General features: G+C 47.2%; 8 protein-coding genes across 8 annotated transcripts; 6 read left to right on the top strand and 2 right to left on the bottom strand.

Moving 5' to 3' along the window:
* Window positions 1-76: 76 nt before the first annotated feature.
* Window positions 77-610, top strand: HD556DRAFT_1500907 (uncharacterized protein; the record flags this gene model as incomplete). The annotated part of the gene is made up of 1 exon (XM_041308952.1): window positions 77-610. The coding sequence occupies one exon, from the start codon at window positions 77-79 to the stop codon at window positions 608-610; it is 534 nt and encodes a 177-aa protein (XP_041155184.1).
* Window positions 611-962: 352 nt separating this feature from the next.
* Window positions 963-2,175, top strand: HD556DRAFT_1312456 (ribonuclease H-like domain-containing protein; the record flags this gene model as incomplete). The annotated part of the gene is made up of 4 exons (XM_041300658.1): window positions 963-1,266; window positions 1,308-1,376; window positions 1,433-1,654; window positions 1,712-2,175. The coding sequence occupies 4 exons, from the start codon at window positions 963-965 to the stop codon at window positions 2,173-2,175; spliced, it is 1,059 nt and encodes a 352-aa protein (XP_041155183.1).
* Window positions 2,176-4,089: 1,914 nt separating this feature from the next.
* On the bottom strand, window positions 4,090-5,824 carry HD556DRAFT_1407362 (Pkinase-domain-containing protein). The gene is made up of 7 exons (XM_041304043.1): window positions 5,619-5,824; window positions 5,487-5,563; window positions 5,162-5,431; window positions 5,030-5,113; window positions 4,812-4,976; window positions 4,607-4,755; window positions 4,090-4,558 (listed from the first exon to the last, which is right to left on the bottom strand). Exons 1-7 carry the CDS (start codon window positions 5,698-5,700, stop codon window positions 4,402-4,404), a joined length of 984 nt encoding a protein of 327 aa, XP_041155182.1. The 5' UTR covers window positions 5,701-5,824; the 3' UTR covers window positions 4,090-4,401.
* Window positions 5,825-5,972: 148 nt separating this feature from the next.
* HD556DRAFT_1210587 (uncharacterized protein) lies at window positions 5,973-6,500 on the top strand (the record flags this gene model as incomplete). Its single annotated transcript, XM_041296558.1, has 1 exon — window positions 5,973-6,500. A coding segment is annotated over one exon (528 nt), but the record flags the coding sequence as incomplete, so codon positions are not given.
* Window positions 6,501-7,146: 646 nt separating this feature from the next.
* HD556DRAFT_1407351 (uncharacterized protein) lies at window positions 7,147-9,256 on the top strand. Its single transcript, XM_041304042.1, has 6 exons — window positions 7,147-7,365; window positions 7,433-7,543; window positions 7,600-7,680; window positions 7,742-8,309; window positions 8,359-8,698; window positions 8,748-9,256. Exons 1-6 carry the CDS (start codon window positions 7,225-7,227, stop codon window positions 9,004-9,006), a joined length of 1,500 nt encoding a protein of 499 aa, XP_041155180.1. The 5' UTR covers window positions 7,147-7,224; the 3' UTR covers window positions 9,007-9,256.
* A 475-nt stretch (window positions 9,257-9,731) lies between these two features.
* On the top strand, window positions 9,732-12,555 carry HD556DRAFT_935145 (MFS general substrate transporter). The gene is made up of 15 exons (XM_041312071.1): window positions 9,732-10,170; window positions 10,229-10,265; window positions 10,317-10,463; window positions 10,521-10,583; window positions 10,638-10,824; window positions 10,874-10,909; window positions 10,962-11,091; window positions 11,139-11,203; window positions 11,253-11,381; window positions 11,437-11,513; window positions 11,571-11,751; window positions 11,803-11,996; window positions 12,047-12,205; window positions 12,258-12,302; window positions 12,355-12,555. Exons 1-15 carry the CDS (start codon window positions 9,986-9,988, stop codon window positions 12,466-12,468), a joined length of 1,749 nt encoding a protein of 582 aa, XP_041155179.1. The 5' UTR covers window positions 9,732-9,985; the 3' UTR covers window positions 12,469-12,555.
* Window positions 12,556-14,176: 1,621 nt separating this feature from the next.
* On the top strand, window positions 14,177-15,836 carry HD556DRAFT_1407331 (choline kinase cytoplasm). Its single transcript, XM_041304041.1, has 3 exons — window positions 14,177-14,455; window positions 14,557-15,289; window positions 15,341-15,836. The coding sequence occupies exons 1-3, from the start codon at window positions 14,277-14,279 to the stop codon at window positions 15,761-15,763; spliced, it is 1,335 nt and encodes a 444-aa protein (XP_041155178.1). The 5' UTR covers window positions 14,177-14,276; the 3' UTR covers window positions 15,764-15,836.
* Window positions 15,837-17,673: 1,837 nt separating this feature from the next.
* Window positions 17,674-20,411, bottom strand: HD556DRAFT_1448374 (uncharacterized protein; the record flags this gene model as incomplete). Its single annotated transcript, XM_041307415.1, has 5 exons — window positions 17,674-18,003; window positions 18,056-18,514; window positions 18,568-18,588; window positions 18,642-20,192; window positions 20,244-20,411. The coding sequence occupies 5 exons, from the start codon at window positions 20,409-20,411 to the stop codon at window positions 17,674-17,676; spliced, it is 2,529 nt and encodes an 842-aa protein (XP_041155177.1).
* Between the last annotated feature and the right edge of the window lie 2,212 nt (window positions 20,412-22,623).

The following is a 22,623-nucleotide window of genomic DNA, read 5'->3' as shown; positions in this document are numbered from 1 at the left end:
TCTTTGAGGATATCGACTTCTATACTTCCCTTATCGTGCCCGTTTCAAGGAGCTGTGCGCGGACTGGTTCCACAGTATGCTTGAGCCCATCGAGAAGATTCTCCAGGACTCCAAGATTGACACGGCAAATGTCCACAACGTGGAGAATATGGAGCTCTATGCATACTCGATCTCTCCCTATCATCAAATCTTCTTCTATCGTGATGATTCCTGTCATACTCCTGACTCCTTCCCCTCCCTCCATAGTCCCTATCTCGCTCTGAATCGTGGCCTCACCAGCTTCCTCCACCACCACAGTAGGTATTCCCTCTGCATGGCGAAACACCACCCCTCCCACACCCTCACCCCCTCCCTGTATGCTCATCGTGCGTCCAAGCCCTGTCATCCCTACGCTCCGAAGCCCACTCATATTCCCCATATCGTCAAGCTCATGCCTGACTTCTGTAATGGCAAGGAGCCCAACAAGAGCATCAACCCTGACGAGGCTATTGCTTACGGTGCTGCCGTTCTAGCCGCTATCCTTTCTGGTGACACTTCAGAGAAGACACAGGATCTCCTGCTTCAGCTTAATCACCCTACCAGTAGATTGCTTTTTATCATTGTTTGCTAGCTACAAAATACATGCTTTTTTTTGTATGTGCGCGCGTCTAACCTTAACCCTATATCAAGACTTTGTAAGATTTGAAACGCTAAGTGTTTTGAGCGGAGTTTAAAATAAGCTTTTCAAGCGATTTTCAAATCATCTTTCAGAGCAATTCAGAGCTTTCATAATCTTACTTTGAATACCCTTATTAAATAATTAAATAATTAAATGTCGAAAGCACCCTCTGAGATGTCACGGTCACAAGGGTGTGTCGAATTGATCGAAATACTACTACAGTACTGGGAAAGCGCTTATGTAGCGCTTTCGTACACGACCACAACAAGCTTCAGCTTCATTCCTCAATATACCATAAACTAGGATGTCTGGCACGGCAGAAGGCTCTGTTAAAACCACAGTCTCGCGTCCAGAGCTTCCGCACTACTTTTGGCGGGATCAAAGTCCTGCTCGTACCCGGATTCGATATATCACAAATCATCTGAAAGCAGATTTCGAGTTATCTCGGTTGGCCATAGGACCTCTTGGTTTTGACCTAGAATGGCGCCCCAACTACAGGAAGGGTGGGAGGGAAAACCGCGTAGCGCTTGTTCAGCTTGCTGGTTTCGACACCATATTGCTCCTACAAATAAGCGCCATGTCAGGTATGAGCAAGAATTCAATGAACAGTGAGCCTCTATGAGTTAATTCGGAATATATCTACTCGTAGAATTTCCATTGAAATTGAGGGAATTGCTTGGGGATCCATTGCGAGTCAAGACTGGCGTTAGCATCCAACGTACGTCAAGTGGAGGGTCCAGAAACTCACAGCCTATCTTACAATGATGTATTTAGGCGATTGTCAAAAGTTGTATCGGGACTGGGGGGTTTCAACACGCAACTGCGTAGAGCTAGCACTTCTTGCTCGTTCGGTCGATAATGCCCGATGGAAGGGAAAGTACACCAGCCCACTTGGGTTATCCCGCCTTCTTGAGACCTACGTGGGTTTCTCTTTGGCGAAGGGAAAGGTGCAACGCAGCAATTGGGAGCTCCGTCTTTCCTCGATCCAGCAAGACTGTGAGTGTTAACGTGGTCGAACGTTGTGCTTTCTTAAATGTTCCCTTGAATATGCAGATGCAGCTAACGACGCGTGTGCTGGGTATGCTATCTATACTCGGTTGATCGCCTTGGCTGGAGATATGCCCGATGCAAACCCATATTACTACTCCCTTAGTGTGGTGAATGGCTTCGTGCTAGATCACCTTGGGATTTCTCAGTGGATTCCCCACAACCCTCATTACGATCCAGGTCCACCGCCTCCACCCAAGGAACCGAAAGAGAGAAATGAAACACCTAGGGCACCGACGTCGAGTACCGTCAGTCAAGGCACAGCTTCTTCCGGATCCTCTTTGCAGGACGGAATCAGTATAAGTGCCAGACAGGGTCCTCTGCTTGCCAGTGTCCCCGTTGCCCCTGCCGTGAACTCACGAGCAGGGGCTTTCCGTCGAATTCCTCGTAATCGCTCTACTTCCACCCAACGGCCTCAGAATCATGTTAATGACCCTGCACAATATTCTGTTACTATGCGCATCCAGTAGCCTGGACACCAGGCAGGAGCACGACATGATTCGCACCAGAATGCCGGGAAAGGAACTACTTTTCCCATCATGGTCTTCGGATTACGATTTTGCCAACGTTGCAAAATAGTACGGGCTGTTGTTCAGTTTGGCTAGTGGATGTGAGCTGTTTGTTCTTTGGGTCCCACATGTGATAATGGCGATCCTCGTGAAGTATCTTGTTTCTTAAATATATCAGATTCATAACCTCCTTGAAAAATCATGCGCCATTTTGTCACAAAATATTATCTATTTCTATTACAGTTGAGGAAACTGGCACATTGTCATTCTAAACCGACTCCTGGGACTTGCTGTCTTGCCCTTCTGGCACGGTAGACCGCATATATTGTGTTTCAAATTCTTAAATGTTTCTTTCATGAATGCGGCATCTGACGCCTTTCCCTGAAATTTGAATACTTACCAAGTAAGCGACGATGTTCGCCTGTTGGCAGTACATAGTGTCCCGCAGGTAGAATTCATTAGAAGGAAGGAAGATAAATCGTTCCTTAATCACGGGCAGCATCTGACCCTATCGTAGATGACTTTAAAAAAATCACTGATAGCTCCCATAGTCGACTCGCACTCGCTGTGTCACATTTCTTCCTGCGCATTTAATATTTGTTCGTACCCCAACTGAAGAGAATATCATAGCGAGTTAAACATTTACAGTACATCCAAGGCACGAGAAACAAACGTTACACGCATGGCAAACAACGTGCCCGATCGTGATCATACAAGCTGCGGGAGTCGTTAACGTTGTGCATGGGCTATCATTAGTCCAGGTGCCGAAAGACCCTCTGCAGTGCAAGAAGCATTACACAAAGTTTTACACGTGCAGTAGGCGTGCCTACCTTCTGGATTCTTATCCTCCGTTCATAGGGCAGTGCAAAGATGACTGCTAGAGGAATATCAATACATCCCTGGCCTCATAAGCATAGCGCATGCTGCATTCTCACTGATCATCCTCGGCGTACGCTAACTTTGTCAAGTAGCCACTACGCTGTAGGCCTGGTACCGAACGCGGTAGCAGTAGTGTATACAACGCCGGAAACGGTACTGCACAGAAGATTAATTGCTGATTGGCGCAGTACTCTCCCCTGAAGTGAAAGGGTTGCAGATCAATCGTGTCGAATGCCATTACTGTAGCGAGCAGTCAATTTACCTCGCGCCTTACCATTAATGCTCGCACCGCTAGGGAACTTGCACCGCTAGGGGCAGGATTTGTCCAGTGCTCAACCTTAACCGGCAGTCAGTATTTGGAGAGCTTCTGATACCACCTAGATGTCACCCTCATGAGATACTGAGAGGCGCACTTTATCCGGTCACGTAACCAGGCCCAGAGCATAGGAGGTTATAACAGCAGTGTACTGGTGCGCCAAGTGAGTGCGGTCTTTAGTTGAACTCGGTCAGAGGGGCTCGAACTTCCCAGACAAAGTCTGGACTGACTTCACCTTATGCTTGAGATGCATTATCACGCCACCAGATAATAGGAAGCTTTGAAGCATATGCAGGGCAATATTACCACTCAGATTAGCGACGGTCACCGATCCCGCGGCTGTACTGGAAGCTGGCATCTCGATGTAAATCTTAACCTAAAGTGATTCTTGAGATCAAAACTACATTTGTTTTTGACGTACGTCGGAATGCGGACTTGTCTAGTTCACTCATAGATCTCCATTCCCAATGATTGACCCTTCCTCCGTTACGCACGTGTAGTTCCATGACAGAACGTCCTCTAATGTCGCCTGCAACAAATGAAGTACAAGATATAAAAAATGGAACAGATCCCGTCAAAGCCGCGACCGTCGATCATGGAGCTAAGGGGTGATGGGCACTATGGAGCGCCTGAAGAGGACCGATTACCATACTCGTGAATGATCGAGAAAGTGGAGCGAACCTGTCACATGGCAAGACATGGTATCGATAATGTTGGGAATGGCTTGATTTCAGCAAAGCTGTATTTCTTGAAGACACACAATTTGTTTGCACCAGCGGACGCGCTTATCGAGTTGGAAAGGGACAGGATCATATGCAAAGGAAGTAATACAAAACTTTCGCAGTCAGAGATGAAAAGAAGTGGATTATAAATCAGGCCGATGATGTTCCCGAGTCCTCGCTTTCACCGTCAGCAGAAGTGCCAGACACGGGGTTGCGGACGGGTTCTATAAGTAAGGTAGATGAATATTAACAAGCGACCGAGCAAAGGTTTCACAGACCGAAGTAAGGGTGTGCTTGGGCTTCGCGAGCAGTCAATCTCTCTTGGTGATCATACCGCAGTAGCTTATCCAAGAAGTCGATCGCTTCATTCGATATATAACGCTGGTTTTCGGATGTGATGAACCGAGTCCAAGGCTTCCGAGGGTACCTAACGGCAAGTTACTACATGATCAGTGGTCACATTTGAAAAGCTTACCTTCCAAGGAGTTCGTCGTACTGGGGATCCAGTCGTATGCCATACTTGTCGATATATGCATAGAGCTCGTCCGTGCCAAGAACTTTAGCTATTTTGACCAGTTGGTCATAGTTGTCGTGACCATGAAAAAACGGCTCTTTGCGGAAAATCTTGTATCATATTTTGTCAGGCCGAATCATGATCCCTAGGAGACTGAAGGTCATACCATAGACGCAAACATGCAACCATAACTCCACATATCCAAGCTGTAGTCATACTCTTGAAAGTCCACCAATAGCTCCGGTCCTTTGAAGTAACGCGAAGCCACACGGACATTGTATTCAACCTTCGGATGGTAGAATTCAGCCAAGCCCCAGTCTATCAGCCGCAACTGCACTATGAAGTCCAGCTCAGTCCATTACGCAGGTTGATAAAGATGCATACTTTGCGCTGTTCATGATCAATCATGACATTATGAGGTTTGACATCCCTGTGCATTATTCCTCTTGAGTGGCAGAAGTCCAATGCCTAAAAGACTATGGTATAAAAATTTACCAGAGATCAATTTACACATACCTTGAGAAGCTCGAACATATAAAAGCGGACATCGTAATCAGTGAAACGAGGATATAAAACCTTGAAATCAACGTTGTCAACGTATTCCGTTATTAGGCTGGGGATCTTCGAAGCAGGATCTCGGACGACATCGAGGAGGGCCACGACGTTAGGACCACCTGCAAGGTTTTGCAGGATCTTGATCTCTCTCTTAATTTTCTTCTTTTTCACGGGCTTGAGCACTTTGATGATGCACTTCTCATCATTAACTACATTGACACCTTCAAAAACCTATATTGGGTGATCAAACAGGCTTTCTGCATCGATGCAAGGACGACCATCTTACTTCTGAATATTTCCCTCTGCCAACTTTGCGCACTATCTCGTAGTGATCTTGCGTTCCCCACTGCACTTGAAGGTTATCTGAAGCGGAGATCGTCAGTACATTACCAAGGCCAAGTAACTTGAAGTCTTTGACCATATTCATGCCATGCAGGGCCGAAATTGGCGTTGACATCTCGATAGATGCGTGCTACAGATTTTGTTGGAGGTCGCACCATGGAATGAGAATAAAATCAGCAGTTCAATGGATGATTGAAAGCCCTTGGACGAAGGCTGGTGCAACGGTGTTTGGTGCAAGTCTTTCGTGTTTACCCACGGTGTTGTTTTCCTTAGACGTCAACCCATAATAAAGGAACAAGACTATAATATTTCTATATTTCGTCTGCTTGCGGCCGAAAGACCTGATAGTGCAAGACACGAAACTTGACGTGCTTAATATTCGACAATCTCCGCCAACAAAATATTCATGTCTTCCAGCTCTCGGCGCCAGCCTCCATCATGGCCCTCTCATGTTCAGTATATCAACGCCCCCCGTTATCATCCTTCTGTGCCGGGCCCCGTGCGCTCTTTTCTTATCAGTGGCACTAATCCCGCCCCCCAGAAAACACCGATTTCAGGTCCTTCGACATCTCTAGTTCGCGTAAGGTACATCACAGAACCTTCTCACCCTGCACGAGGACAGAACGGCCTTTTTGCTGTTCGAAAGATCCTTCCTAGGTCACATATCATTGACTATATTGGAGAAGTGCATTGCCAGGATAGAGCTGACTCCGACTACGATCTTTCACTTTTTCGGTCAGCGGATGGGGATAATGTAGGCGTGGATGCCAGTATTATGGGCAATGAGGCTAGGTTTGTCAATGATTACCGTGGTATTCGAAGCAAACCCAATGCTGTTTTTGTGGAGAGCCGTACGTCGCAAGGCGAACTACGGATGAGCATTTGGAGTTCCAAAGATCCAATACAAAAGGGCGATGAGATCTTAGTATCCTATGGAAAAAGTTGGTGGCGCTCCCGAATAGCCCAAACAGACGCGTTACCCGATTTCGCCTGATCAAAAATTATCAGCGTTATTACCTTCCTTCACCACGGTCCGTATCATCCGCATCATTGCTTCCAGTCGAATGCTAATACTAAACAGCGGTAATACGTCCAGGGGAGCCCAGATCATTAGATGGTCTAAGCTTGAACGGTAGATTTGAAAGAGGAACCGAGCACTGTTGGAAATGACCTTCCTTGCAAGCGATTTACGTGTGCTTCTGTAATTTGATCAACAGGTTATGAGACCATGGACAGGTGGGCCTATAAATCGTGAATCGGACTGCTAAGCTACTCGATAGGGGATTCTAGCTCCAAGCAGGAATAGCTATTATCTAGCTACCCATGTACACATACTGGTTCGGTACGCTTGTCCTTGCCGCGCTTCTCTCAACGTGCTAGCGTCATAAATTCTGACCCTCGATTACTTCGAAAGACTTAGAAAAATCAAATATGGATACGATCTTTGGTTCAGAAGACATTCAAATCATATAACTGTGTGAAGCTCCATTCAATTGTCCTCGCTCAGTACTTGGACCTACATGGGAGTCGTGGTACAGAGTGAGCTTATTAGTCAGCAGGGCAAATAGTTGTACATCCAAAATTCGTCACGTTTCTATTGGGCGCAAATAGTACAATATTGTGTTCTCTCCAACTTACCTCTGCTGCTTCGCTGCTATTTGGGTCAAAAGGCACAATTGTAAATGATCCCTCACTTGCGGTCACTTGCAGCTTCGTCGTTCATTTCTTTTTATGGTTGTGCTCGACAACAAACTAGGCCGAACACCCGGACGTTCTCAACTTACCGAGCTGGCCGCGATGGCCACAGCGCACGAGGCCAGAGGGTTTGTCACAATTTTGCCACAAGGTCTGATTTACAGTTGTCACGTCATACTGACTGTTATGTCTTAGCGCGCCTTTCATGCCTCTGCATCGCTGCCTGCTCCCCCCAAGGACCCTTATCAAGTTTTAGGTGTTAAGAAAGACGCATCTCCGGCGGAAATCAAGAAAACGTATTTTGCTGTGCGCATCGGAACTAATTAATTGATGCGTGTCGCCCTAATTACCAAACTCTGCAGCTCGCCCGAAAGTATCACCCGGACACAAATCCTGATAAAGGAGCGCAGGAAAAGTTTGTGGAGATACAAGAAGCATACGACGTACGTCATTTACCACATTTTCATTGACCTATACGTGCTGTGTCTTACATTGTAATGCAAGATTTTGAAAGACGAGAAAAAGAAGGCTGCATACGACCAATATGGCGCTGCATCCCAGCAACCAGGCTTTGACCCTAATGCCTTTGCTCGAAATCCATTTGCAGGAGGTGCAAGCGGATTTGGTGGTTTTAGAGACTTCAGCGAGGCATTTGGCGGAAGTTCAGGTCAAGGCGATTTATTCTCCCAGTTGTTCGGCGGTTCCTTCGGGGGTCGAGCTCGCTCCGGGTTCAGCCAAAGTGCGAGAGGAGCAGACATTGAGACACGCATCAACGTCTCGTTTTTGGACGCCTGCAAAGGAACGACTCTAAGTGTAAATGTCAACGCTTTGTCAACATGTTCGACATGTGCTGGTACAGGCCTGAGACATGGTGCCAAGCGTGTACCTTGCGGGTCATGCAATGGTACTGGTACCAAGACTTTTGTGATAGATAGTGGATTCCAGATGGCAAGTACTTGTGGGACATGCCTTGGCTCTGGTTCTACCATTCCCCGCGGAAGTCAATGCGTTGATTGTGGTGGTCAGGGTTATGTGCGAACGAAAAAAAGCATCAAGGTAGATATCCCACCAGGTCAGGAGTTGGACATCGCTTTCGTTCCGGTAACTAATATATTGGACAGGGGTGGAAGACGGAATGACCATCCGCATCCCGAATGCAGGCGATGCGCCATTATCAGGCAAGGGCGGCCACGGGGACTTGCTTGTCAGGGTCAACGTCGCTCCGTCCAAAGTTTTTCGCAGACAAGGTGCAAACCTTCACCACGAAGTGCGCATACCTTTGCATACTGCACTCTTGGGCGGCCGTGTTCGTGTGCCGACACTGGATGGAAATGTGGACGTTCGTGTACCCAATGGTACTCAACATGGCGAGGAGATGGTCCTAAGAAGCCATGGTGTCCCGTCAGTTTTTGGTGGTGATAAGGGAGATCTTTTTATTTCTTTCTCCGTGCAGCTTCCAAGGTGAGCGAAATTGATGTTCGTCAGCGCCTACGTAACCCACTTTCTATAGATCTTTAACGAAACGACAACGGGAAATTTTGGAGCAATATGCGGACGACGTTGAGGGTCGGAGTAACAGTCCAAAACATGATCCAGTTCCGCCCACTGGCGCCTCGACTAGTGCTCAGTCAAGCATACCAGATGCGAAGGATACCAGTTTAATGGGTGATAACAATGGTACGACTTCATTTTCTCATCCGTCACCGGCTTCCGTGGGTGGCTGGGTGTCTCGCACATGGAACAGGATACGAAGGCTTACTGGGTCTTGATTTATCCATATTTTGGTCCGTCCTGACGACGTTTCGTTATCTACTACCTGTCGCTTCTCAATTCAATCAGCAGACGAACTGGATGCCGGGGATCTGGCAAAAAGCAGTGGGCTATCGGAGAACGCGGAGGGTGAGCACAGGAGGAGGGCTACGGCTTAGAGAAGATCCATAGAAGCATAGTGAACTACACACTTTAATGGGATAGTTTCCCCTGCAACTACCATACGATGTTTGCGTGGAACAAGCCCTGTGAACTTAAAAGAGAGTGACTTAGTGTTTGCCCTGAAACTGCATGGAGGCCGTAAACGTACCTAATAGTAATTCTGTTTAAACGTGTTTGTGGCTGTATAGGCAGGTGCCGCGGTGCCAACATTCAACATTAATCGAGCTTTCAGTTCAAGTTAATGTTAGTACTTAATAGTAACTTCTCGATCCGTCTCTTCTGTCCCTTGCTGGAACTTCGAAACTGAAAAGAATTAACCTAGTGCGCGGCGATCTCAACTTGATCTTCTTCAAGAGAGTTCTGTGTCCGAAGTTTAGATGCCATCAAGGCATGCGCAACGAGGTAGCTCGAGCGTGCTTGACCTGACTCCCCCACACTGGGCAATGTTCATCTTTTGGCAAATTCAACCCTATCGACTGCAGTAATGCATGCTGTCAAAGGCCCCTTCTCTTCTTTGTTGCGGGCTGGACTCTTACCACAAAGGCTTCACAATGCGATCGAATTTAATATCATCATTGGTAAAGCCTAATGCCAGCGCACATTCACCGCTGTCTGCGGACCGCAAGTCAAAGGGTCACAAGAGGAATAGTTCCAAAGCCAAAGAAGCTCTTTTTTCGAAATCTAGTTATGCCAGATCTCATCGAAGCCACCACCAAACCAAAGGGTCCTTGTATAAAATGGCAACGAAGACGAGGAGAACGTTAAACCTCGAGCAGCCTTTCTTACTGTGCTCTCTCTTATTGCAAGTTCCTTGAAATGTCTTTAGACAATGCAGCTAATCCTATGCCAACTCATCTTCCTTCATGCTCGTCATGTTCGGATGATGCGTCTGCATCATCGGACAAAGCACACGCCAGCGATTGTGCCTCTCTTGATTCTCGTGACGAGATCCAGAAAGCCCCGAAACATTCGGTGTCCCGACTGCTTTTCGTACACATCGGGTAATATTTCACGCTGCTCGAATTGCTGTTCGCTTATCAGTATGTGATCGAACCTCAGGGCCGCAATGACACTGTTTCTTGCCACCACAGATTCTGTGCGTATCCCTCTCTTAAATTTGAGTGCTAGGCATTAAGCCAACATACAGACTATTGTGTCAACATCTCTACCGACAATAGTCAGCGAACTCGGGGCCTCCCAGAGTCAATATACCTGGGTTGGGGTTGCATATATGCTGACCCAAACAGCTGGCCAACCCCTGTACGGAAGACTGTCCGATTTGGTAGGAAGAAAGGTGTGTTCTTTTTCAAACTTGAAGGAGGCTGAATGGATTTACTCGCTATATTACTAGAACGTTTTGTATGTCAGCATGATGATTTTCGCCCTCGGATCCTTGCTGTGCGGGGCTGCAAAGGTTGTTTGACTTTGGATTATTCTGAATTTGATATCCTGATCTTTATCTCTCTAGAATATTACACTCCTGATAATTTTCCGCGGATTGGCAGGTCTCGGTGGCGGTGGTATCGTCAGTTCCGTCTGGGTTATCACATCAGAAATTGTCGAACCAGAAAATAGAGCAAAGTGGTCTCAGGCTCTTAGTGTTACTTGGAGCTGTTCTGCAGTTGCGGGTCCAATACTCGGAGGATTATTCAGCAGTAAGTGCTATAACGAATCTTAGATCTAAATCTCATTTCACCCCCGCAGCTGGCTTCTCCACGACAATCAATTGGAGATGGGCTTGTATGTCATTCATCCCCTTGCTATGTATCAATCTCAAACTCCGGGTTATTAGTTTACATGAATTTGCCTGTGTGCCTTTTCGCATTCTTGCTGCTGTCAGTGTCATTGCGAAATGTTACGCTCGGACACGCTAAGCATGCGTCATGGAAAAATTTCACCAAAAAGTTTGATTTTATCGGACTGTACGATATAATTTTGCTTTCTTGTGCCATGCTCATCATATTATCAGTCTTCTCTTCATGCTGGGTACCAGCTGTTTGGTTATTGGTTTCAGCTTCGCTATGAGCAGTGGATGCAGGTCCTATCGATATTCAGTACAAACATTTTGCTCACCATCATGCAGGGACATCACCATCAACACTCCTGCTGGTCACTCTAGGCCCTGTGATACTAGCCTGTGGTGGCTTCTATGAAGTGCACACCACACGCGAGGCATTGTTCCCGCCTGCCGTATTCAAAAGTCTCACTGTTGGTAAGAAGCTTGCTTCGCGTGGAAGGATTTCTGACATCTCATATGAATCATCTAGTGATCATTCTGACTGTCACATTCCTTCACAACTTCGCATTCACTTCAGGCACATTTTACCTTGCCCTCTACTTCCAAGTAAGGTCGTCCCGTGCCTTGTTAGTGGATCTGATTCTGATTTCATGATTTGCATAGGCTGTGAATGGTATGACCCCACTGCAAGCTGGTGTAGAGATGCTGCCATATTCACTCGGATCATCATTGGCTTCGATGCCAGCCGCTTGGTTTATTGGATTCTGCCAGAAGCGTAAAAACGACACCAGTGGACAAAAATGGACGATCGTCGGTGGATTGCTGATATCTACGTTAGGTTTCGGTGAGGTCGAACATACATATACTGAGGGCAGACACTGAGGTTGTGTAACAGGTCTCTTGATAACACTCAAGGATGCCTCCTCGCACTTCGCGCAAATTTCTTTCCCCCTTATCGCCGGTATTGGAATCGGGTTCCTTTTCCACGCCCCTTATCAGGTCTTTGTGAAGGCATTGCATCCTTCTGAGCTCGCTACAGGGACTAGTGCATTCTTTCTGGTAAGGTTTACAGGAGCTACCATTGGCCTAGTAAGTCCATCCGCCTCGTTTATGCGACATTAACTTAAATCGTCTGCAAGGCGGTTGCTGGGATGGTCTTTGATAAACGGCTATCTCACGCTTTACCTATCGGTTACCAAATTCAGGGATCATCTTCCATCAATTGGAGGTTACTGAGTCTTATCGAGCCGCTCTCGTTGAGAAATGAGGTCTTGGGTGCTGTGGCTCTAGCCATTCAGGTGAGTTTCAAGGTCATGCCGCTTTACTCATTCTCAATTAATGATATCATAGAGCATCTGGATCGTTTCTACTCCTCTGCTAGGTCTGGCCTTGGTGGTATGTGATCCCTTCTAAGTGATGCTATGACTTTACCAATCTGCATAATCAGATCTCGCTGTTTATGAAATGCTTTTCGGTAAAAACTACGAACCATCACGACGCTATCCAGGAAAAAGCTTCACACCAAGAGTCATGTGTCGACTCACCGCCTAATGAAGTTTAGAGGATCAAATTTCTTATTCTTATTGTACATAGATAAACTTGCTAGACGAGCGTTCGGACGAATTAAAACGTTTGATGTAACACAATATTCCTTGCACATGTGCGTAAGGCTCGATGCTAGCCAGGAGTTAGTGGCACAAATCTTTACAACCACATCTAGCGGCTTTACCAGGGGTTTACACATTTCTGATGTCACGTAGTAGATCAGAAGCATATATTTGAGCATGCAAAACTATCGTGTTGTAGATAGGCCCATACGTAGTCGAAGTCAGGTTTGGGGTAACGTCTTCATAACCCTTTGATACAAAGCACACCGTTTAACAAATGAGCATGCGGCATGCACACGATTTACTATTCCTCCATGTTGGTTAAAGTGGTTTAGATGTGCTGACACGGGCAACACTTGATCTGAAAAAAGAATTCAGACGGGAACATCGTACAGCTTGGAAATGGGATATACAAAACGTCCAGACCTGAACGATTCTGCCGGCAACTTCTCTCGTCTACAACAAGATATAGACGAGATATAGTGGTCGCACAGAAGACATCAGTGTCCTCGTGGCTTGCTACCGAAGATTAAGGCATGGTGCCCAGCGTCTAACTGTGACACGTTGGCTGCGCGTAAACCCGCGGCCACAGGGTTGCGAGCCCTAATTAGCGGACCTCGACCATACTTACGATACAAGATATGTTAGGGCGTAATCCATAGACTTCCAAACGGTGTTTCGGATTGCCTACCGGACTCATATGGCCAGAGCTTAATCGATAGAGTATTGACACGAACGTTAGCTCCTAGAACAAATGGGCCTTGCTCGCTCAAACAATCCAGGGTCATCTCTTGATGTGAAAGGGGAATAGCGGTGGTGCGTTTCAGACCGTTGCCGACGCAGTGATATAGTGTTAGTTGATTTGATTACATGTCGATGAGCTGAGTAATGAAACACTTCCTCGGCAGTATTAACCCGCGGAATGATGGCATACATGACTTGTTCACTAAAGAAATCAGACGCCTCTTGCTTCAACAAATAAAGCACAACCAACCAACCTTGAAAGTTGATTAATACAAGAGCATTAATGCTCACAGCTTCCAGGGCCTTCCTCAGGGAACTAAGCGGTGACCGATTTGAGCGGGCAGGCGAGAAAACAATGCGAAGATTTCAGATACATACATTTTTATTCCTCGGTAAATCCTTGATTTGTCTCGCCATATACGATCCTAGAAACCAGGTCGCATACATCAAGCAAAAATCAAGATGTTGGTTTTATTTAAATGCGATGCAGGACGGATATTGCGCATGATATACAGTGTAGCGTCATCATGATCCGGGCTTGGACCGGTTATGCCCCCGCGGATTTGTTTGCAGGGGTGATCGAGGGTGACCGGTGACCCGGCGACTGTTGATAGAAAGTCGATTTAGAAGTGGGTAGCTAGTAGAATTCATGCCGGACATTCGAATCGTTGTCTTGAATGGTAGGAGCCTTGCGGCCTTGCTGCAGGCTTCAAGAAAGCATTCTGGTACTTGAAAGAACAAAGTGAACAACATCATTGGGTTAGCAAAGTCACCTGCTAATGATCAACCACATGCTTGTGGGGTATTGTAAATTTTCATTTTCATAATTAAATAAATGTGTTAGTAATTAATCTCCGACGGAGTTCGGGGTCCGACCATGAACATAATTAATGGTCGTGTGCTGCCGTGGCCGCCGAACGTCGAGTTCTCCCTCCGTCTACCGGTACTTGACGTTTCTCTAGACCGAGACGAACAGTCGAACGAGTTAATCCTACTACACTATATGTGAACAACTGGCATGATTGCAGACAGCGCCGCCGTTTCTCCTTCTCCACTCGTGTCGTCATCCTCGTCTTTGCGCAATTTAGTGCTCAGTCCCTCGAAATCTTCAAATGTGTCCTTATCTCAACCAAAGGTCACTGTTGATGTTGAGTTTGTCGATGGTTTAACAAACGTTAAGGCCAAATTACATGCCAGGTATACTAGTTGTCTTTTTTCTGCACATTTCTTTATTATCCTTTTGGCAGGGTTTGTTATTCAAATTGCATTTTGAGCTTACGTCCTATCTTTTCATATAGATATTACAAGTCGGCCGATTTTGCAAGAGACCTTCTTGCTATTTTGGTGGCTTTGCGGGTCCCTGGTTGGCACAAGACGCAGGTAACACCCGGGTTACTCTCCATCCGCAAGGTCTCTGGTGCGCTTACCAATGCCATCTTTTTTGTCTCTTGCCCTACCGTTGCTCGCGTTCCTACCCTCTTATTGCGCATCTATGGTCCATCATCCGGTTCTCTCATCTCTCGCTCTCGCGAGCTGCGCATGCTTCACATTCTCTCGTCTCGATGCCATTTTGGTCCTCGTGTATATGGTACATTTACAAACGGTCGTATTGAAGAGTACTTCGAGTCTGTCACGCTAGTTTCATCAGACCTTCGTGACAGGAAGACCAGCCAATGGATAGCTTCACGCATGGCTGAACTCCATTCTGTGGATGTTAGTGTTGTAGAAGGTCCACTCACCGTCAGTGCTCTTGAGGGAAAGAGTTGGGAGATCGGGGTCAAGAAAAATGTTAAAGCATGGATGCCAGTCGCACGAGAGATTTTGCGTCTCCAGTGTGTATCTGAGGCCACTCGTCAAGCACTTAACATCGACCGCTTTTATGAACTATGGATGCGTTACTTACGCTGGGTTTCTCATATTGAGAAGGTAGAGGGGGCATGCCGACGTGTTTTCGCACACAATGATACGCAGTATGGCAACATACTGAGGTTAACTAGCCCAATTCGTCAAGATGCTCCTGAGCACCACCAGGTGAGCAATGGTCATTCTAGGGCAGAGGACCTTGCCAAACTTATGACGTAGATTGTCGTAGTTGATTTTGAATACGCATCGCCTAATCCAGTTGCGTTCGACATTGCTAATCACTTCCACGAGTGGACAGCTAATTATCATTCATCAACGCCGCATCTTCTGGATCCAAGCCGGTATCCGACAATGGAAGAACGTCAAAATTTCTTTCGGGCGTATCTTGCACACTCGCGTCCCATTGACACATGCACTTCCTCGGTTCCGGCGTTGCGCTCAGAAGCAGAAGTTTTCCAGTTGGAACGTCAAGTGCGTATTTGGAGTCCTGCCTCACACGGGATGTGGACCGTGTGGGGTATCGTACAAGCGCAAGACAGCCTGGAAAGAGGAGAATTGGAATCAGACTTTGACTACTTAGCTTACGCAACATGTCGCATGGAAGGGTTTATCAGAGAGCTATCCGAACTAGGTGTTCAGTAGGGTTTTAGTCCCTTGTTGGTACCTCTCTATCCCAATTATCATAGAACCTAATCAAGTTTGCATTCAAACGCTCTAGGTGTTGTAGAAGCCTATCATGTGCTGAGGCGATATTTACGCACGCTCCTCGAGGCCGTGTTTTGTGCAACATGCTCGCACATCCGTTTGAGGACCCCTTACGTAGGCCCTCGGATTTTTTATTTTTAAGAGCGCCATGGATGGCTGTGAGCCCCTGACGGTGTATTTTGGCAACGTAGATTCAGCGTGAGTTCTGAGATCTTGTCAACCTTCGAGGGAGCTTTCTCGCAAAAATGGTCTGATCTTGTTGGTCACGGTGGTATTCCATAAGCCTGGGACTAGGATGCAAGTGCCAGTATTGTTGTCCTGCCGGGTTTACGATATCGCGTCGGTGGAAATCCTGTTCACCAAGGTTTGATCTTTTGTTCTTGGAGATCTTCTGTGCACTTTTAGTAATCACAGACTTTGAACAGGGTCGTCAGACGATATGGCCATTGTTCACTTGGATCACAACTCGGAGCATCTAAGCTATCCACAGTTAGACGGTCAAATTTCGTGCATGCCTTTTGAGGTATCGGCTCGGAAGACGTGTATATCGTATGATCCGTTGCCTGAAACACTAAGTCAACAAATTCAGAATAGAATGATACCGTTTGTCCTGTGACCCTGTCCTCACGTCATCATGCTGGTAAGGTGGTAGGGTAGTCCCCTAGATAGTAGGTCAATAAGAAGACAATTAATCCCTGGTATCTGACGCCGAGTACTAGGCATCGTCGAGGGGTGGCAACCAAGATATCATAGAATGAGAGAATTATCGGTATACGGGATACAGGCCTGGCAGAAAATGTTAAAGGTCCCGGTCAAGAACAGGCTACGGAGCCCGCTCGGAAGCACACGAATAGGGATGGGGCCACATGACTCCTACATAGACATCACTGAGAGGTCGAACGGATCTCTATAGATTTCTCTGCAACATACGTTAGTTTAGGCTATCCGGGCTTCAAGCGTATACTACTACCCTGATCAGATTTGGGCCAGTGACACTCTTAAAATATTTGAATAGCAAGTAGCTAGCGTTTTAAGCCACTGACATCAATTGCAACGCACTTTCACACTGCGTAGGGTGACCGTGAAGAGATAGGAAGAGACGTTGACGCCACGCTATGGTACTACCATCACAAGAACACCGTGAATCGGTCGGGAGAAGTTAGAAAAACATGATGATGAGTCTGCCACGCGATGATTCCGATGAGAAGGAGTTCCTAATGTCAAACAGGTACCTTCGTAACGGCTGGGCGACTTCACGAAGTCATAGGGAAAGTGCTGCAGAGTATCAGCTGCAGGGGAAGCTTGGCGAATTTGAATTGACTACAAAGTTCTGAGTTGGAAGGTTCAGGTTTTGCAATTGTTATGTTGCCCTGCCTGATATGATGCGGCCTGATCGCAACGGCGTTAGCTGATAGGCTTATCATCAACGTGTAGTAAATGCCTTCGAGCTTGTCTTTACCATTTGGTGGACAAAGTTACTTCTAGTTCATGCGCAAGATGACTTCTAGCTCAGCACGTAATTCTTTCAGACGACATGAGAGTTCACCAATCCACGATCACGATGTGCTGCATGAGAAGCCAAAGGCAGATTTGATGAGCAGAGGAGATGGAGGGGGTGTACGTTCACACGGAGATAGTCATGAAACATATCATCATCAGAAGCGTGACAAGGGGCACATGAAAACAAGACGTAAGATGAGGTATACAAAAGCTTTTTGTACAAAGTAAGGTAGAAGATGAGCAAATGTCTCGTAAACTCCACTGTCACTACGGGAGCCATGAAGACAAACATCACATAAAAGCGTCCGACCAAGCGGCGAAGTTCTCAAACACGACATCCGATGCATTTACATCCAGTTGTCTCCGAGCCTAGTGAGGTCACCTGATGCCCACGGAGAATTAGATTCCCCGGCTCCTGAGGCCTGTGGGTATGAGGGCACACCGGCTAGGTTGCTACTACGAGTAACATTGCCCCAGTTTCCAGCACTCCCAGATCTAACGTGTGCACGTGGAACAGCATTATTGTTGGATACCCTATCGGCTTGCGAGAGTGCAAAAGACGTTGTGGGGGTTGCAGCAGAAGGTGTGGACGGCGAGGAGAAATCTAGATCTACATCCGTTCCATTGAAAGAGTGTCTGGCGTTGGGCACCGTAGCGCTCGTTCTGTTAAGACGTTGCTAAAAGTATTCTTGGATCAAAATAGGTTCTACACAGCCACGACATACTCACCTGGCTGTATCCTACGATATCCAGGCGTGCGTTGTTGTGCCGCCCCAAATCAGGACCCGCTGTAAGAGGAACAACCGGAGACTTCATAGGTGTCTGCTCGGAACTTGAAAGCATCAACGCATTGCTGGCAAAGGTAGGGTATGCTGACTTGTTCTGCTTCGTAATATTATTGAGAGCAGATGTGTCAACGCGAAGCGAGCCAGTGGGAGGTCGAGAATTAAAGAAGTTACCCGAAGGCGGGGATGCATCCACTGGTGTTGCATCGCCCTTACGCTGGATGCGCTGAAGAAGGGATATCGATGATTCGTTGGGGTCGCTATTCGAGCGCTCACGATTGCTTGCAGTGACCGAAGGTGGAGGAATACCATCAGCTCCCGGTGCGATGCCCGAGACCGGCAGTTCGGTATGGATGAAGCAACAACGTTTCCCATATGGACATGCACCTGACACCCAGAATGTCTATTTGCCATCATCAGAAGAAAAAAACCAAAGAAACCCCAAAGAAAATTTACCCTGCAAATTTCTGTTTTGTACTGAGATGCAATGTTATCAATACTCAGTATCACAGGCATCGATGAGTGCCTACCTTGGGGTGACGAGCAACGTTCCGAAGTTCATCTTCTCCATGGGCAAACTGACATTTCGCTCCGTACCGACATGAGCCTTTCTCTTCCCATGACCTGCATAACTCAGTCTTGTACAAGCCGAGCTTACGATTGTTAGCACTCGGTCCACCGGTGTTTTGCGAAGGACTCTCGGATCCTGCATTGGAGTGGTCTACCCCCAGGCCTTGAGCTGGTAACGCTCCATACGGACTAGTGAAATGGGTTTGCAGACGGCTGGCCATGGCCGCGACAGCTAGATCCGAGGGGTATGATTCCGGAGTGCCGTAGAATTGATTGTAGAGACCAGGGTGGATGGGGGGATACATTCCATGAGTCGCCTGTGCGAAAACTGCTTGGTTGCTGAGGAGCGCTAATGTAGCAGCATCTCGCAGAGCGGAAGGGTCTGAGGCGGAGTGCTGATGAGCACCACGGAACACGTTGTGTTGCTGCTGCACACGAGTAACGGCCGGGTGATGACTGTCTCCGGTAGGGAGAACCATGTCATAGAGTTGCTGAGTGTTACCGAGCGACAGGTGAGGAACGTGTGCCGGACCATAGGCAAGTCCCGTTGGGCTTGGGACCAACGGTTGTGGAGGATAACCTCGCTGAGGCTGACGATAGGTAGATTGAACTCCATTCGCCGGGCGTCCTTGGAGAAAGTGGTGTGGTGCGGCGGCACTAGGGGCAGAAGGTTGCGGGAAATAGTTGCGCTGAGCGCCATAATCGCCCTGCAAGTCCCCATTACCTTGGGCAGAACGGTAGTCATATTGCTGTTGTCCGCGACCAAATGATGCGTTGGTCAGCGATGGGTACTGGGGCTGCTCAGGTGAAAAAGGCTTTTCTCCGCCACCAACGCGGTCCCGATAAGCAGCGGACGACCAAGGGTGAGCAGCCACGGAATGTACATGCTCCTCCCCTGCTTGCTTTAGGCGACGCAAATCAGCAGTCGATAGTCCACCGCTGAATGAATGAGGACGCTCCTTCCCGTCATTCCCCGTTGCTATCTTCAGCTGGGGCTGCCCGCGCATGGTATGACTAGCCGAAGAATTGATAGATTCGTGAGATTCCAGTGTATCAGTGGACGACACGCGAGAATGGGACGGTGAAATTTGATGATCAGAGGTATTGGGGGAGGAGTCAAGACTGACGTCAGAAGCCGTTTCCAGCGGACTTGCATCATTGAATGGTGCTACATTCGCAGCACCTAGCTTGGACTGAGGAGAAGTCCCCAGTCGGCCCTGCATATCGTCTCCAATGTCGCCTACGACGCCGAGCTTCAGCCTGGCAATATCTTGGGCAAGGTCCCAGTCGAGCGATGCGTCTGGATCGACAAGCTGTCCCGAAGCATTTAGCCGCCATCGCTGAGCGTTGTTTGGGACACGCTCAGACGGATGGCCAGAAGTTTCGGTTTTTGACATGTCTACGAGGTTTGTACGAACAGGCATTGCTAGAGGTTTTTGAATCGAAGCTGAACGTGGGATGTAGGATGAAAGAGACGGTGGTGAGCCTTGTGCAGATGAAACGTTCCAAGTCTACGGGACGACGTAAGAAGGTTGTCTAGTGAGAGATAGCGTATGGCTTACTTCGGCTGTGAAGTCTGAGTTCAAGTTGTGATGTTCAAGGGGACTTGGAGACCAACCAGGTGCACCTGTTGATTGTGCTCGAGCTGAAATGGGTTTTCTTGAGCCTGATTCGCGTGCAAAGTACAAAGTGTGTGTGGGTGCAGTAGTAGCGGTGACCACCTTTTGCATTTAAATCTGATTTAAATAATGGGAATTGTCAGCGAAGCAAAAACACGCTGCAAAGAAATTTACTCACCAGTTAATTAACAAGCTGATGAGCGACTGATGATTGCTGGATAAAAATGTGTCGTGCGTTGCGGTATGAGAGAATAATCAAAGATGCGATGGAGTATAGGATATAGGTGATGCGATGTTGAGAGCACGATTTGCTAAGTGAGTTGATAGATAGAGACCGCCGTCGACGTTTTGCTGGATAGAATGCAAGAAGACAAGCAGTAAAGATCTAAAGAGAAAGCACAAGATAGGTATAAAAAGTGAGATGAAATAAAACGAGGCGTGAGGAGGTCGTGAGGACCGGGGTCGCGTGTTGAAGATCAGGACCCAGGTCAAGAGTTTGAAGAGGCAAAGTGGGTGGAGGTCGAGGGTTTTAGATCTTCTTGGAGGTTATGGTAATGAAATGAGGCAAAGGGGAGGAGCCCTGACTGACCTTGCGAAGGAGTTTTGATTGCAACGTGCCCTTCTTGCGGCGGCGATTGCCAATAATTATAATGAGCCCTGTGCAATGAGGTTTGGAGATGCTGACTGGGCGCTCCCTTGACTCAAAAATGAGAACTATTAGATACTGTTAAAGTAAACTTTCAGTTAGCCTTGTTACAATATAGAAAGAAAAAATAAGAACCTGGATCGTGGATGGTCGTGGTCAAAACAAAAAAAGATGGAAGCGAACACTAGACCAAGGGCCTATAATTCACTTGGCTCGCAATGCACTGGTTTACATTGTTGATGTCGTAACTATCGGCTTATGCCTGACAACGCCGTACAGCTACACCACTTGAACCAAGCCCTTCAACAATTCATCCATCCACTGTGCTCCTCTCTGCTCCTCAATCATTCCTCAAACTAGTTCGGACCTCGAGGCCATATAACGTGTCTTTGCATGCTACTTTCGTTGACTCCAATTTCAAATTTAATTTTGGGTACAAGTACACGTGCATCGCAATTGATGACCCGGAAAATCAATACGATGATCAAGCTGCAGATCGTTTACTACGATGTCAAGACTCTATTGAACCAAATCCATTACTCGGAACACCTTCCAAAAACCAAACTTTCATAAAATACTCAAGGGTTACTAACCCCAAAGTAACACACTACACCCAACACGTGTTGATGCCGTCCCACGAGTGTGCCATGCAGCCGCAGCACCTCCATGGTTCGCCGCTCTGTGAAATAGCCTCAAGGACCGCCTTTAGCACTCACCAAACAATCATACGAAGCAAGCATGCACCGTCCGTGATCGCCACGCTTTGCGTCCTTGCGCCCATTCACAATATCACCTCTATTCATCGGTGTTATTATCGTCTTTGAATTGGGCTCAAACTTCCATTTCCTGCGTCGGCGTCCGAGTCAAAGGCATCCTTAGCTTGCCCATGGGGCCACTTCACGTGAGTTGATATGCCGGGTGCTATTTGTATTCCGTTAAATCCACTTTAACTGCTTTAATAATATTATGAGACTCATCTGCATCAACCGTCGTTCCGACCATATCATCGGACAAAATCTGGGGAACTTGTGTCAGAAAGTAGGATGGGCCCACGAAACAGTCGTGTTTGATTGGAATTTCGGAAGTTTTAGCACTAAAAAGGCAGGCGTAGTGTTCATTGCTACTAGTAGAGGCTAACTTAACCATCGAACGTGCATAAACCTACCACAACTTTTCGCGTATCAGCTCCGAATTCTGGGGCACGATTCACGAGAACTTGCAACGATGAATCAGACGCACTTCCTACCGTGCCTCAGAACCTTCCTCTAACTTGCTGATGGCGCTATAATCCGGCTAGATAATCACCGTGACGCCTCAGAAGACGTGCGCACGAAGCGCACAGTATGTGTCAACTCGGACCATTATCAATTTATCTTTTCAAATCAGTTTACATCGATGATGACCTGGCTCAGAGATAACTCCATCGCGATATGAACATAATGCCGCTAATATCTCGAAGTTACGGGAAGCGCTTTCTACAGCTCCTTCCTATGACCGTATGATTTATGCGTCGCGTATGCTGCAATTTTAAGTTTGAAGACTCAGGTTAAAGCTTATGGGTCGTGGAATATATAAATCCGATAATACAATATGAATCAGACCATGAACAAATCATGAGGATGTGATCTGACGAAACTCAAACCTCTCTAACGGCTTGAATGATTATACTATGGGCTC

Source organism: Suillus plorans (genome assembly GCF_016647745.1).
Source record: "Suillus plorans strain S12 chromosome Unknown HD556scaffold_74, whole genome shotgun sequence".
Taxonomy (NCBI): Eukaryota; Fungi; Basidiomycota; class Agaricomycetes; order Boletales; family Suillaceae; genus Suillus; species Suillus plorans.
Note: the sequence above shows the minus strand (reverse complement) of the source record. Positions and strands in the feature narration are given on the sequence as shown.